At 53.0% G+C, this 14080-nt stretch overlaps 1 protein-coding gene across 1 annotated transcript in view; it reads left to right on the top strand.

Moving 5' to 3' along the window:
• HCN4 (hyperpolarization activated cyclic nucleotide gated potassium channel 4) overlaps nt 1–14080 on the top strand; it is a 100615-nt gene that overhangs the window by 63947 nt on the left and 22588 nt on the right. The window contains exon 4 of the mRNA XM_058811115.1: nt 6769–6987. Coding sequence (XP_058667098.1) covers nt 6769–6987 — 219 coding nt within the window. The remainder of the gene's footprint in view (nt 1–6768; nt 6988–14080) is intronic.

Genomic DNA, 14080 nt, shown 5'->3' with positions numbered 1-14080 from the left:
ATTCCAGAGGCAGGAAGGCTCAGCAGGCTCCAGGAGAGCAGGGGAGGGAGCTCCTATCCAGAGCAGAGCTTTCCTCATGCTGCAGCCTTGTCTTCCCAGCCTTGAGAGCCTCTGAAGCTGGCAATTAAACTTGCCTTGGGAGATTTTTTTTCTGCTTCTTCCCTGCAGCTAAATCACCTTTTTTTTTTCCCACTTAAAAGAAGTGGGAAAAAAATCATTATCTCTGAAAATGTGGGATGAAGAACTGGAGAGATGCCCCACCTATACTTCAGGGGGTTTCCACTCCAGAAGCTGTTCAGGAATATGCCAACCCCAAAATAGCCTGGGATTAGAATATTTAACAAAGAGTGCAGTAGTTCTTTGGGGAAAAAATAGGTTTTTCCTCTCAGTAATGTCCTTTAATCTCCTGAGAAGGTTTCCAGGCATGTCAGTGGGACCAGCAGTGAATGTGGATGGCAGTATCAGTGAAACAATTTACATCTAATCTGGATGGGAGTACTGAGAGAGGCCACAGAGTCAGGAAACAAGAAACTGGAGCTCTGGGCTCTTCTCAGGCTTTGGTGGAAGGTTCCAGGACGGCTCTGTGTATGGACACAGCTGGGAAGGGAGAGGCCAGGGTGGCCTCTGTGCCAGGGATTTTGGGACATTCTGTACCAGCCTGGTGGGAGCTCTGAGGAGATAAATAAATATCCTTGTGCATAGCTGCCCTGATTGCTCACAGGAGCCAGAAATTTGGGAAAAGGGAATCTTCTGAAGCTGCTGCAGCCAAGGGGAGCTGGAAGTGAGGTCCAGATGCTTTGGAGGCTCTGTCTGTGAGTGTGTTGGTGCTGCTCTTCCTCTGCTCTGGGGTTTCCCACCACTTGGCACTCTGTAAAACCTGCCCTCATTTTCATACTGCAGGGAAAGAAGATTCATCACCTCCCATCTGCTTCCTAAAGGTTTGATCCTCATCCAGGGGATTTGTGAAGGGTCTGCTGTTGCCAAAATCATCTCAGGGCCTCGATAAATCCCCGAGTCTGGTTCCTCTGGGTGTTTTCCACATGCCTCGTGTTCCATTTCAGCAGCCGTGGAAGCAGTGGGTGTCTGGCTGCTCCTGGAGCTGCAGGGCAGGATGTTTGCAGTATTAATTGCTGAGTCCCAATCCCAGGGGCTTCAGCATTAGCTTTCCTGCAGTGCATTTTATTAAAAACTGGAAACACTGGTGAGTCAGCTGCAGAGTGTGTGCTGCTCCCCCCGAGCTGGCCTGGCAGCTCCTCTCCCAGAAATCCCAACTCTGCTGAGCCCTGAAAGCTGCTGGGAGCACGTGGCCTCCTCCCCTGGGTGCTGTGCTGGCCCCACACACCCTGCAGGGAGGGCAGAGATCCCTGAGGGCAGGGCAGCAAGCCCTGACCAGAGTTTGGCTGATCCATCCACCAGAACACGTTCCTGGGGAGCTCTGCCCCTCCCTGCTCACAGCACCCCTGATGGAAAGGGGGAAGAGGAATGGCTGCAGTGGGGGAGAGAGCAATCCTGCATGGATCTGCTGTGATCAGACAGGAATCTGAGGGAAATTCCATGTTCTAGAAAGTGTCAGGAGCAGGGCTGCCCCCCTGGGGTGGGAACCTGGAGCTGAGAGTGACAGATACAGGAGTCTGCAGCAAATTCCATGTTCTGGAAAGTCTCAGGAGCAGCAGGAGCAGGGGTGCTCCCATGGGGTGGGAATTTGGAGCTGAGGGTGACAGGTACAGGAATCTGAGGGAGATTCCATGTTCTAGAAAGTCTCAGGATTAGCAGGAGCAGGGCTGCTCCCATTGGGTGGGATCCTGGAGCCCAGGATGGCAGGCGCAGGGAGTGCCCTCCCCAGCTGGGGCCAGAAGCAGTCCAGAGCAGGGTGGGCAGGGCAGAGCAGCCCATAACTGGGAATATTGTCCTTTCCAGGGAAGGCAGGGTGACAGGCACTCCAGGACTGGGTGACAGGCACCTCCAGGGCTGTCCAGGGAGGCCAGCTGGGAGCAGCATGAGATGGGCACAGCAGCAGGGATGGAAAGGAGGCAGAAGCACTCTGTGCACAGCCCTGGGTACAGGCAAGGAGTGGGTGCCCAGGTCTGGATCTCCAGGAGCACAGGGTGCTTGGGAGGGCTCCCAGGAAAGGCTGCCTGGGACAGCTGGGACTGGGGCACTCAGAGAAGATCCCTGCAGTCAGGTGAAGGCCCTGTGAGCTTCCCTTGGAAACAAGCCCAGAACAGGCCAGGTTCTGTCCAAAGTGAATTTAACCTGTCATCTCCATGTGTTCCCACCCTTTAATCTGGATCTGGAGAGGTGTTTTCCCAGCCCAAACTGGGTCTGGAGGGGTGTTTTCCCAGCCCAGCAGCTCCAGATGTGGGCAGGGATGGTCAGAGACATCTCCTGAGTTCTCCAAGTGTTAATGGTCTAAGTCAGGCATAACATTGTTCTTTGGAGGCTTTGTCTGAGACAAAGCTGGTGCTGCTTTTCCTCTGCTCTGGGGTTTCCCACTTGGCACTCCATAAAACCAGCCCTCATTTCCATGCTGCAGGGAAAGAAGATTCATCACCTCCATGATAGGATTACATCCCTATCCCAAGAACTTCCAGTACTTCTCCATGTCTTTACTCATCTCACTCCTCTCCAGGGAGGCTTCAAGCAGGCACACTCACATGTACATCAGAACCAAAATACTCTGTCATACACCACAGTTTGCCTCCAGGTGCTTCTGTAAGGTACTACAGATCCCAGCAGTGCCTTTGAAGTGTTCCAGGGAAGTGCCTCCAAGTATTCAAAGGTGGATCTGAGACTCTAATGCCAGAGAAGCCCTTCCAGCACTGCCAGTGTGGATGTTAAAAACAAACCAGTCAGAAACTGCTTCAAAGTCATTTCAGTGCCTTTTGCAGAGTCTCTTGGTGCCTGTGAGATAACCCCCTCTTAACTGTGAGCAGGCACAGAGCTGCAGCTCTGCTTTTGCATGCTTTGGGATTTGCTTAACGAGGAGGAGTCATTTTCCCCCTGCAGTTTAAGGCCTCATTTCCCTGCCCTGATGGGCCATTTTAGCCACTCCAGTATCTGTGGAGTGGTGCTGCAGTGGGGGCTGGTGTAGCTGGGTGTTAGATAGGGTATGGCTCTTACAGAATGAGCCGTGGCACTGTGAGGCACCTGGTGCTGACAAACCCGTGGCCACACTGCATCTGGAACCTCTTCTAGTCTGGCCTCAAGTACTGAGGGCTTGACCTGTCTGCTCATCCTGGGGAAAACAAAAAACCTGAAAGCTAAAGAGGTACCAGGAGCTGAAAGTGAAGAATCATCACAGAGCATCCAGTGCTCTTCACACTTGGTTTCCTAAAGGTAATTGCTCTGAAAGGCTTCCCCTTCACAGGAGTGCCTCTCTCTGAGCAGTGCTTGATGTGCTCAGGGTTTGTTTGCAAAGCTCTGTGTTTTCCTGCAGCTCCCACCCTCCAGTCTGTCATCCCTCAGCCATCCCTCAGTCTGGCACCCTCAGCCTGTCCTCACAGGAGCCCTGCTGCTGCTGCTGGGGCTCAGAGCTGTGCAATTCCCAGGGAATTCTGTGCATGCTGGATGTCAGAGTTTTGGATGACTAATTCCTACAAAACACTGGCAAGCTTCCTTGTAAACAGCACTCCTGAGCAGCAAGTTGCTGGAAGAATGGCTTTTAAACCTCCAGCCCGCCTGGTACCCAGATGTTCACAGCCACTAAAGAGCCTGGCTGCCAGTTTTCCAGCTCAGCTATTAATGCTCTGTCTGCCCAGATTCCCTTTGGAATTCCCTCAGCTTCCTTTGTCCCTGCTCTCAGGTCTGTGCTGGAGCTGTGCTGCCCTGTTAAACTACTGCCACACTGAACTCAGAGGGCAGCAGCATCCCTGCAACAGCCAGAAAGGGATGGGGAAGGAATTAATTCAGCAAGGGAAGGGACAGGGCAGCTGCACTGTGCCCCAGCACTATGGGCTGTGACACTCCACAGCACTGGCAGTGAGCTCCCACCTTTGCAGGGATGCAGCATTTGGAGCAGAGTGGCCAAATGTGACAGCTGCCTGCTGCTGCCTCAGCGTGAGGGACAATGGATGGGCTAAAGTCCCAGCAGCTGCCATGCCCTGAGTGCAGGGCTGTGGCCTCAGAGTGCCAGGAGTGCAGGGCTGAGGGAAGGGGGCTCCTGGAAGGGCAGGATGCCTGTGGCAGCTCTGTGAGAGGCCTGGTGCCCACACAGGGCAGAAGTGGGTCTGCAAAATGCCACAAAACCGGTGGGTGGAAACCAAAAATGCCACAAAACCTGGGGGTGGAAACCAAAAATGCCACAAAACCTGGGGGTGGAAACCAAAAATGCCACAAAACCTGGGTGTGGAAACCAAAAATGCCACAGAACCTGGGGGCACCCAGCACTTCTTTGGCCAGGCTCAGATCCCAGCACAGCCTTTGGCAGCTCCCATGGCCAGACCCTTCCTGTGTCCTGGCCAGGGGACAAACTCCCTGTGCCCTGTCCTGCCCTGTGTGCAGCTCCTTTGGGCTCCTCACACATGAGCCTAGGGCACAGCCAGCCCAGTCACCAATGGCCACTTTGTCTCTGGCCCTTCTCTCTTGGCTCCAGGGTGTTTTTTCCAGGTTCCTGGTCTGTTGGGAGGGGAGCCTAGACAGGCTGGCACCAGCAGCAGGAGCAGTCCCTGCTGGGCTGTGGCTGTGCCACTGCTCCCTTGTCAGCTCTGTTGTCACTTGTGTGGCTTTGCCCTTCTTGCTGCAGTGGGAATCAGGCCTGGCTTGCATAATGAAACTGAATCTGGCCAGGTAATGCTATCAGCTGCCTTTGTCCATGTGCTTATCTCCTAACCCAGCACCAGCCCTGGGCAGAGGTTCCAGCCCTGTGCCCAGCTCCCAGTGGAGCACTCTCTGTCACTGTTTGCTGCCTGTAAGGTCAGTGAGAACTTTCCATGGGCATCCAAGGCACTGAGAGCTGCCTGCAGGGAGGTCATCAGCCACCCCCTGGCTGTGATGTGTCACCTCCAGGAGGTGCCCAGTGAGCTCCAGAGCTCCCAGCACTGCTGGCCACTGGTGCTCTGGATGGAGAATTCCTTGTTTATTGCCAAGCCAGCAGCTGGGCTGTGCAGAGACCTTCCAAGCTGCCACAGCACCTCTGTCTGCAGAGCTCCATCCATAACCTTGGCCCCTTCCAGGAACAGGGATCAGCTGAGCAATGCCCAGTGCTGTCACCCAGCAGAGGCATTTTCACCTCCTTGCAGGAGCCATGTGTGATGCCTTGACAAGCAGTTACTTGTCAAGGTTTCACAGCAAGAACTTGCTGGCAGATAATGCCCACAGGATGGCAAATGCACCTCGAGCTGTTCCATGAGCTCAGGCTAAACCTGAGGGCTGTCTCACCAGGGAACTTGTGCTGGTTTTTCTCTCTGTGCCATGCTGAGGTGCTGCCTGTGTGGAGAGCACAAGGTGTCTCAGCACTCTCTCCTGGCAGGATGTTGCTGCTCTCAAATGAAACCATTTGTAGTTTCTCAGCTCTCTGAAAAAACCCAGTTTTGCACTGAAAAGAACTTGCTGTCCAGACATTACCAACTTCATTTTCTGCCCTTCTCATCTCCCCAGGTAATGGCCATTTCCTAAATTGCTGGGCAGTGATTTTCCTCACTCTCAGATCCTGTTGCTGGCAGCCTTGCTCAGGCTCTCTGTTTCAGTTCTCAGTTCAAGTCCATTTCCCAGGGGAGGAAATGATTTGCTTCAGTTCCCTCTCCCACTTGTGGGTCATTGTGAAAATCTCCCAGTGCATCATCTGGATTTATCCCAGATTACCAGCAGGGCACCCTGGCTGCCTTCCCTGATGGAAAAAGCACATGGAGTCTCTAAAAACCAGGGCCAAAGTGGTGATCTCAGATCTGGGATCTGGGCTTGTTTTTCCAAATGGACTGAGCTGGGCTTGTGGCGCCGCGAGGGCTCTGAAATTAAATTTCTTGTGTAACAAAGAGTAAATTTCTTGTGTTGAGGTGCCTCCAACAGGGATTTTTGGGTGCAGTTGAGGGTGTTGAGGTGTATAGGGTATTAGTGAGGGATAGAGGAGTTATGGGGGCATTGAGGTGTAGGGGCTCAGTGAGAGATATGGGAGCTCTGAGGGGTTTGACATGTAGAGTCTCAGAGATCTGGGAGTTATGAGGCTATGGGGGCACTGAGATGTACGGGTTCAGTGAGGGATATGGGAGTTATGGGGGCATTCAGATGTAGGGGCTCTATGAGGGATACAGGAGTTATAAGGCTATGGGGGCATTGAGATGTAGGGTCTCAGTGAGGGATATGGGAGTTATGGGGGTTCTGAGGGGTTTGGGGTGTAGGGGTTTAGTGAGGGATATAGTAGTTCTGAGACTATGGGGGCATTGAAGTGTAGGGTCTCAGTGAGGGATATAGGAGTTATGGGGGCATTGAGGTGTAGGGGTTCAGTGAGTGATACAGGAGTTATGGGGACTCTGAGAGGTTTGGGATATAGGGGTTCAGTGAGAGATATAGCAGTTCTGAGGCTATGGGGACATTGAGGTGTAGGGTCTCAGTGAGGGATATGGGCATTATGGGAGCTCTGAGGGATTTGGGGGTTGAGACTCCATATCCCTCCTTGCTTTCAAAGACCCCCCAGCCCCCCAAGCTACCAAAGAATGAAATTTCCTGTGTAACACATCAAGGTGCCTCTGACAGGGATTTTGGGGTGCAGTGCCAGGAGTGCTTTCCTGGCCCATGGCCCTGTCCCCGTGCTGAAGCTGTGCCCTGTCCCTGCAGAACGACTCCTGGGGGAAGCAGTACTCCTATGCCCTGTTCAAGGCCATGAGCCACATGCTGTGCATCGGCTACGGGCAGCAGGCGCCGGTGGGGATGTCGGACGTGTGGCTCACCATGCTCAGCATGATCGTGGGGGCCACCTGCTACGCCATGTTCATCGGCCACGCCACCGCCCTCATCCAGTCCCTGGACTCGTCCCGCCGCCAGTACCAGGAGAAGGTAAGGACAGCCCTGCTGGGCTGGGCTGGGCTCTGTGCTGGCTGGGGGGAGCCTGGGGTGGTCTCTGTGCTCCTCTGGAGGGAGTCTGGGGTGATCTCTGTGCTGTCCAGAGGAAGGCTGGGGTGGTCTCTGTGCTGTCTGCGGGGAGCTCGGGGTGGTCTCTGTGCTGTCCAGAGGGAGGCCAGGGTGGTCTCTGTGCTGTTCAGAGGGAACCTGGGGTGGTCTCTGTGATATCTGGAGGGAGCCCAAGGTGGTCTCTGTGATATCTGGAGGGAGGCCAGGGTGGTCTCTGTGATATCTGGAGGGAGCCCGGGGTGGTCTCTGTGCTCTCTGGGGGGAAGCTGGCGTGGTCTCTATGCTGTCCAGAGGGAGCCCAGGGTGGTCTCTGTGATATCTGGAGGGAGCCCAGGGTGGTCTCTGTGCTGTCTGGAGGGAGGATGGGATGGTCTCTGTGATATCTGGACAGAGCCCAGGGTGGTCTCTGTGATATCCAGAGGGAGCCTGGGGTGGTCTCTGTGATATCTGGAGGGAGCCTGGGGTGGTCTCTGTGCTGCCCAGGGTGGTCTCTGTGATATCCAGAGGGAGCCCAGGGTGGTCTCTGTGCTGTCCAGAGGGAGCCCAGCGTGGTTTCCTTGCTGTCCAGAGGGACCCAGCACTGTCAGTGTGAGAGGCCAGGGCTCTGTTCCTTGCCCCCTCTTCCCCATCCATGCACTCCCACACCCTCAGGAGGAAACAGCAGCAGGATCAGTTAACTGCAGGGCAGGGAGAGGGTTGTTGTTGTCTCTGCCTGTCATTGTACACCAGCGTTATCAATGTCACCAGTACCTAAAATTTTAAGTCACTTCTTCCTTTCCCACATCTTGTTTCAAACCCCAAGTGAATGTTCCAGAATGTGCAGCTTTTGTTTAGCAAGTGCTCTCTTTGAAAGTATCCAGATTATTCACTCCAGTGCTCTGAGTGAAGCTGCAGAACAGCCCCCAAAGCCCAGATCAAGGCTCAGGAGCTCAGAGCAGGTTCCCCAGGTAGCTGTGGAATTAATGGCACCATTGTTGGACTGCAGAATGGAGGGCACAGCCAGAAATGTCACATCTGATCAGACTGCCACAGTCACTGAATCTGTGAGCTGGACAGGCATCCAAAAAATGCAGCTGCCCTCAGTTATGGGACTGGGGAGGTTTTATGGCCAGGTCTTGTGGGTAGATTTGATCTGGAGATTAAGAAGAGGAATTGTTCCTATTCTGACCCTGCCAGGTGCAGTTTAGGTGAGAGAGGAGCTGTGATTCAAGTGGGGAAACTGTGACTAGGAGGCCCTGCTCAGGTGAATTTTAAGTTCAGGGAGGGGTGGGATAACCTTGGAACAGGTTTGAGACACAGGAATTCCAATGGGAGGAGAGCAGGGCAGAGAGGGAGAGCAAAGGAGACCAGAGGTTGACTCATGCTTGGAGCATAGGGAAGATCCCAAACCACAGCTAGAGCTGAGGGAGGGGGAATGCCCACGAGAAGAGTGTGGAGGCCTGGCATGCATCCAGAGCATCCAGAGTTTTAGCTCTGTGTCACAGCTGAGCCAGGCTGATCCCCACAGAGAGCAGGGCACGCCAAAGAGAAGGACACTGCAGCACTGGGAGTGCAGGCTGATCAAATCTCAGGATGCAGAGTATTTATTCAAATGTGTTTGAAGTAGCACAAAAGTCAAGGACTGATCTGCAAAGCCAACCACCTGGGCAGCCTGGCACAGGCAGCCCTGCACCTGCAGCCCTGGGCACTCCAGGCTCTGCCTCCAGCCTGTGCTCACACAAGGGCACAGCTCGACCCTGGCACTGGGATCCCTGGCAGAGCTCAGGGAAATCAGTGCCCAGGAAGGCAGCAGGGACTGCAGAGGGGGTGCCAGGGACAGTGGGGAGGGTGGAAGCCTCATTAGAACGTGGGGATGTGAGTGAGAGGGTTAACAGACCCAGGAGAGGAGCTCTGGCAGAGGGGACAGGGCTAAACCAAGGGTGTATTTCCTGTGGCAGGTTCATCTCCCAAGTTATCCTCTGAGGATCAAAGCCTCAGGGATTGAGTACATTCATTTTCCTCTCACAAATGGGACAAGTGATGGCCTAAAAACAAATATGTATTTACTTTGTGCATTCCTTAGCACTTGAATAGCCATGATTAAAATGAGGCTGCTGCGTGATTTGCAGCCCTGCAACTCAATTTAGTTCAGTCCTCCTGGGACAAAGTGTCTTCTGAAGCACATTAGAGAGAGAATCTCAACAAGTTTGGAGGTTGATTGGTAGGAGCCAGCAGCAATTGAGAGAGCTCTGCTGAGCACCCTGTGGGCTCTGCTTGTCCCTCAGCACAGCTCAGCCTGCAGGGGCCTGGGGAGCTGGGTTGGGAGTGGCCAAGGAAAGAGACACGGTGGAGAGGGAGAGGAACAGCACAAACACAAACAGGACAGGAGGTTACAGCTGGAACTGCCCTGGGGGTGGGTTCAGGAGTGGGTTTTGGGGAGGTTTCAGATTGTCCAGACCTCTGCCAACCCACTGGTTCTTCCCTTGGACAAGAAGGGCTTTGGAAAAGAGGAGTAAAAGCCAAGCTGTGCTGTCTGTTGGCTTCAGGAGCCAAGGCTTGTCTCACTCTGCCTTGCATTCTCTGAACACTGGGACATTGAATCCCTGTCCTGTCAGAATCTCCTCCTGGAGCCTCTCACTTCATGCTGTACTGGTTGTGCAAGGCAGGGCTGGGTGGATCCATGGGGAGGCAGGAACCATGGGGAATTCAGAGGGAATGCCCCCTCCAAGCCAGGGAGCTGCTGAGGTTCCTGGGTGCCAGAGCACAGTCCCTGTGGCACAGAGCCCTCCCAGCATGGAGAGGGCACAGCCATGGTGCCGGGCCAGCCCTGCCCTCCAGATGGGAGCAGCTCTTTGGATGGGACTCTCTGAAGGGGCTGTTTGACCTCCAGCCCCAGAGGCAAAATGAGGAGGGACCTGTCTGTCCCATCAGCTTCCCATGGTCACAGAGTCAGCAGCAGGATCAGGAGCTGAGCTTCTCTCTTAACCTCACCTGGAGTTGAACTCCACAGTACCTGGCATGTTTCCTGCACGTGAGACACCAGCACAGCTCCTTCCTGAGGGGTTCTGGCAGAACAATGTCCCAGGTGCTGTTGTGCAGTGTGGAGTTGTACCTGAATGGATGGGACAGCTCTGACCAAGAGCTGAGCTCTCACCCAGGGCTCTCTGGCACTGTGCTCAGCTGGGCACACCTTCCTGGCTTCCCAGAGCCTCCCTGAGCCCATCTCTGCTCCCACATTCATTTTCTGTCACATCAGTGGGTTGAAATAGTTTATTTTTGAGCCCATGAGTGCCAGAGCTGGGGCAGGTACTGCTGAAGGGGGTCAAGGACAGGAGCAGGGGTACAAGACCCTCTGCAGCTGTTGATGGATCAGCTCCAGCCTTTATTCATCACCGGCTGCAGAATTCCCCCCTGGCTCACATCAGAGGAAGACTGTTCCTTGCCCAGGAGAGGAATAAACCAGCCAGATATGTTATTTTCATGCTTTTTTCAGGTTCTCCTCATAATTTCTTTCCCTAATCCTGCAGCTCAGCTGGATTAGTATTTCTGTCAAGTCACCCTCTCCTCCTCCCCAGTGCTCTGTAACCTTGAGGATGGGGAGGGTGATGGTGCTGCTCTCTGCAGCTCCTTGGAGCAGGGCAGGGATGCTCAGCCCCCATTGTGAGAAATGATGCTCACTTCCAAAAATTAAAAGGTTTATTAAAACCTTTTCAAAAATACAACAGAAGACTGAATAGAGAAAATATTACAGCACCAGGGGCAGAGGATTTTTCCCACCATGTGCTCATCCACACAATGGAGGTTTTGCCTTTTAACCCTTTAGTTCCCCCAAAGTTCTGTCCATCTGCCCAGTGGTGGAGATCCCTTCCTGACATCCTGGTTGGAGCTCAGGTGCTGCACAGTAAGGAGCTGACCCTCCCAAATGTCCCAAACCCAGGTCACCCCTGATAACAACACAAGGGAGGTAAAACTTAACTATAAATCTATAAAACTTCTCTTAACACATCTACATGATATTTGCCTTTTAATTGTGAGAGTCAGCCATCACACCACTCATCTATCCCAATCAGGGTCACTCTCCCATCCCAGTGGGTGCAGGGAGGCTCAGCTCCCCAGAACACCCAGAGCAGGGACTGCAGTGATGCCTTGTAAAGGCTGACCTAGAACAGAGGCTAGATTGAGCTAAAGAATAAAGTAGGAATTTATTAAAAGGATATCCTAAATGGATCCATCTTGGGCAGCACAACCCAAAATGGCCAGAAAATGGACCACAGGTCATGGGGTCTCACACTTTTATAAGTTTTGGTCCATTTGCAAATTGGAGTTAATTGTCCAATTACAGCTCCAGCCCATGAAGTCCCATCCTTCAGTCCATTGTTTGTGCCCTTGGGGCTGAGATTTGGATCATTTGTCCTTGGTCCCCAGCTAGAGCAGGAATTGTTTTGTCTCCCCGCTCTGTGCACAGAGCTCAGCATCCCATAACATGAAGCCCAGACCCACACACTAAAGCGGCACAGATTGTGAAAAATATAAAACCCAAAACCTGAGGCATCGCTGAGAGGCAGGGCTTGCTGCTGTCAGCACTGCAGAGCCCACTGAGCCCTAATCTCTCCTTCCAGAGCCTCATCTCCCCTCAGGATCTGCTCTCCCCACTCCTCCTCCTCCCTCAGCAGTCCATGCAGTGCCTCTTGTTCTTAAAATGCCTCATGACTCTGGGTAGGGGCTTCACTTTCCCTTTCATTGGGCACTTCACAGCCTCTTTGCCTGTGACACCCCAATAATGCTCCTATGGAAATCCTTATGTTCAAGGGTTCCTTTTCTTGTTAAAGCAGAATTTCAAACATGGCCAAGGTCTTTGCCATGTTTAGATCAGAAGTGTTGCCCAGCAGTGTCTCTGAAGCAGCACATGCTGCAGCAGGATTGGAGGGGACACTGGAGACAGAATCACTTCAGAATCCTGCAGAGCACTGCCAGCACTGCCCTCAGCTCCTCACACCTCTCACAGCCCACAGCTGATCCCTGCTCTGCCTATCCAAGCACTTCATTGTGCAGCTGGAACATTGCAGCCCTCCTGTCAGCACCCTGAACTCAGCAGAGAGAAACTGGGCAAGGTTTAGTCATGGGAAAGGCTGAAATAAAGCAACTGGAATGTTCTGTCTCTGTTGGGGATGTTGGACTAGGATTTGTTGGGGAAAAATCCAGACAGTGCCCTTGGCCTGCCCACTGCTCTGAGAGCTGGGGACCTGTCCTGGGCTCAGGCAGTCCTTGCTCCTTCTTGGACACCAGAATAATAATAGTTTCAGTTTAATAGTAAAATAACAGTTTTACTATCAACAAGTTCAAAGAGTGATTTGGGCTTTTTTATGCTCCATGAGGAAACAGTGGAACTCACAGCTCCAAGGTGCTGCAGAGTTCCAGAGTCTCATCAACCTCAGAATATTTAGACAAATTGACTTGAGGAAAATCTTTCAGGTGTTGCTGAGTGCCCAGATGCGGATCCAGCCCCTGGCTTGGGAACACCAGATTAACCCTTTGCTGGAGCTGTGATGGTTGCTGGGGCTCAGGGCTGGCTCAGCCAGGGACACAGACACACTGTGGTGGCTCTGGGAGCCTGCAGTGGGCACACACTTCCACAGTTTCCTACCACTGAGCTGGCAGAGGGAACCTCACATGCTCTGCCACTCTGGGCAGGGTTGGAAGTGACATTCCTGAGAGTACTGGTCACCAGGAACTTCTCAGGGATTGTCCCCACATTCCCTGAGCTCAGAGGCTTCTGGAGGAGTCTCCTCCTGGGCCAGCACCCATGATGGAGGTCAGGGGAGCTGCAGAGCTCACTCACTCCTTGGGTAATGTGTGTGAAGGAGAGGGCAGGAAGTGCAGCACTCCAGAAATTAAAGGTGTTTGCAGCACTTAATCAAATGCAAAATGTAATCAAATTTCCTAATTGGAAAAAGTTTGGAGAGCCTGGCTTTATCCTGTCATGCCAGCACTGGGGTTTTGTTCCCTCTGTGCAGAGATGGCCTGAGCAGTGTTGTGTCCCACACTACTGTCAATCAAAGCAGCCTGAGCTGATAACAAGGCTGATAAATGATGGCTGCAGTGATGGTGTCAGGGCCCCAGCTTTGCTTTTCTGCAGAGCCAAAACCATGCAAGAAACAGGTAATGGAGTGTTCATGTCAGCCAGAAACTCAGAAATTGTGTCAGTTGGTTTAGGTTTGTTTAATCCTTTCCCTGAAAGAATCCTGGATTGGTTAGAAAACAGAAATGTTTGTTTAATGAAAACCTCATGGCTTCTTTTCAGAAAGACTTGAGGTGCAAACTGCCTTAACCAGACCAGGGCTCAGCAGTTCCTGCTCCTGCAGGAGAATGTGTCACTGGTGAACTTAATTTACCCATTCCTGAGAGCAGGCTCATTCTGAGGCTGTAAAACATGGCAGGAACAGCTCAGATTGTGACATCTCCACCCTGGGCCTGGAAGGCAGACAGGTCCTTCTGTCCTGTGACCACCATGTAGCACCTGTCTGTGCTGTCCTGGCAAGGGAACCTCCCTGCCTTGGCAGCTCTTCCACCCCAGGGAGGGGTTTCAGACTTCAGTATCAGTCTGGGAATTCATGTTGGCACTGGAGCTGTAAATAAATAAATAAATAGATAAATAAGTAAATAGATAAATAAATAAATAGCTGAAGAGCTGATGCTGCAGCACACACAGCCCCCGCTCCCCTGTCCCCATCTCCAGCCTTTGGGGGCACATCTCACCTCATTTCCCCACTTCTGCTCTTCTGCACAGAGTACTGCTGGTCCCCTTGCCCTGTCCCATTCTGGATGTGTGGCTCCAGTGATCTGACATCTCCACAATGTCCTGGGATATTTCTAAAGATGGATTGGCCATGGCCAGAAGTGCCCTGTGCTGGCCTGGTGCCTTCTGGCAGGATGTGGCCTCTCCAGCCCAGCCAGGCACTCCCTTCAGGGTCATTCCCAGGGCAACCAGGCTGTTCCATGGCCCTGATGTGCAGGTTTGTCCATATTGCATCCTCTGGGC

The sequence above is a fragment of the Ammospiza caudacuta genome, chromosome 10 (assembly GCF_027887145.1).
Source record: "Ammospiza caudacuta isolate bAmmCau1 chromosome 10, bAmmCau1.pri, whole genome shotgun sequence".
Classification (NCBI taxonomy): Eukaryota; Metazoa; Chordata; class Aves; order Passeriformes; family Passerellidae; genus Ammospiza; species Ammospiza caudacuta.
Note: the sequence above shows the minus strand (reverse complement) of the source record. Positions and strands in the feature narration are given on the sequence as shown.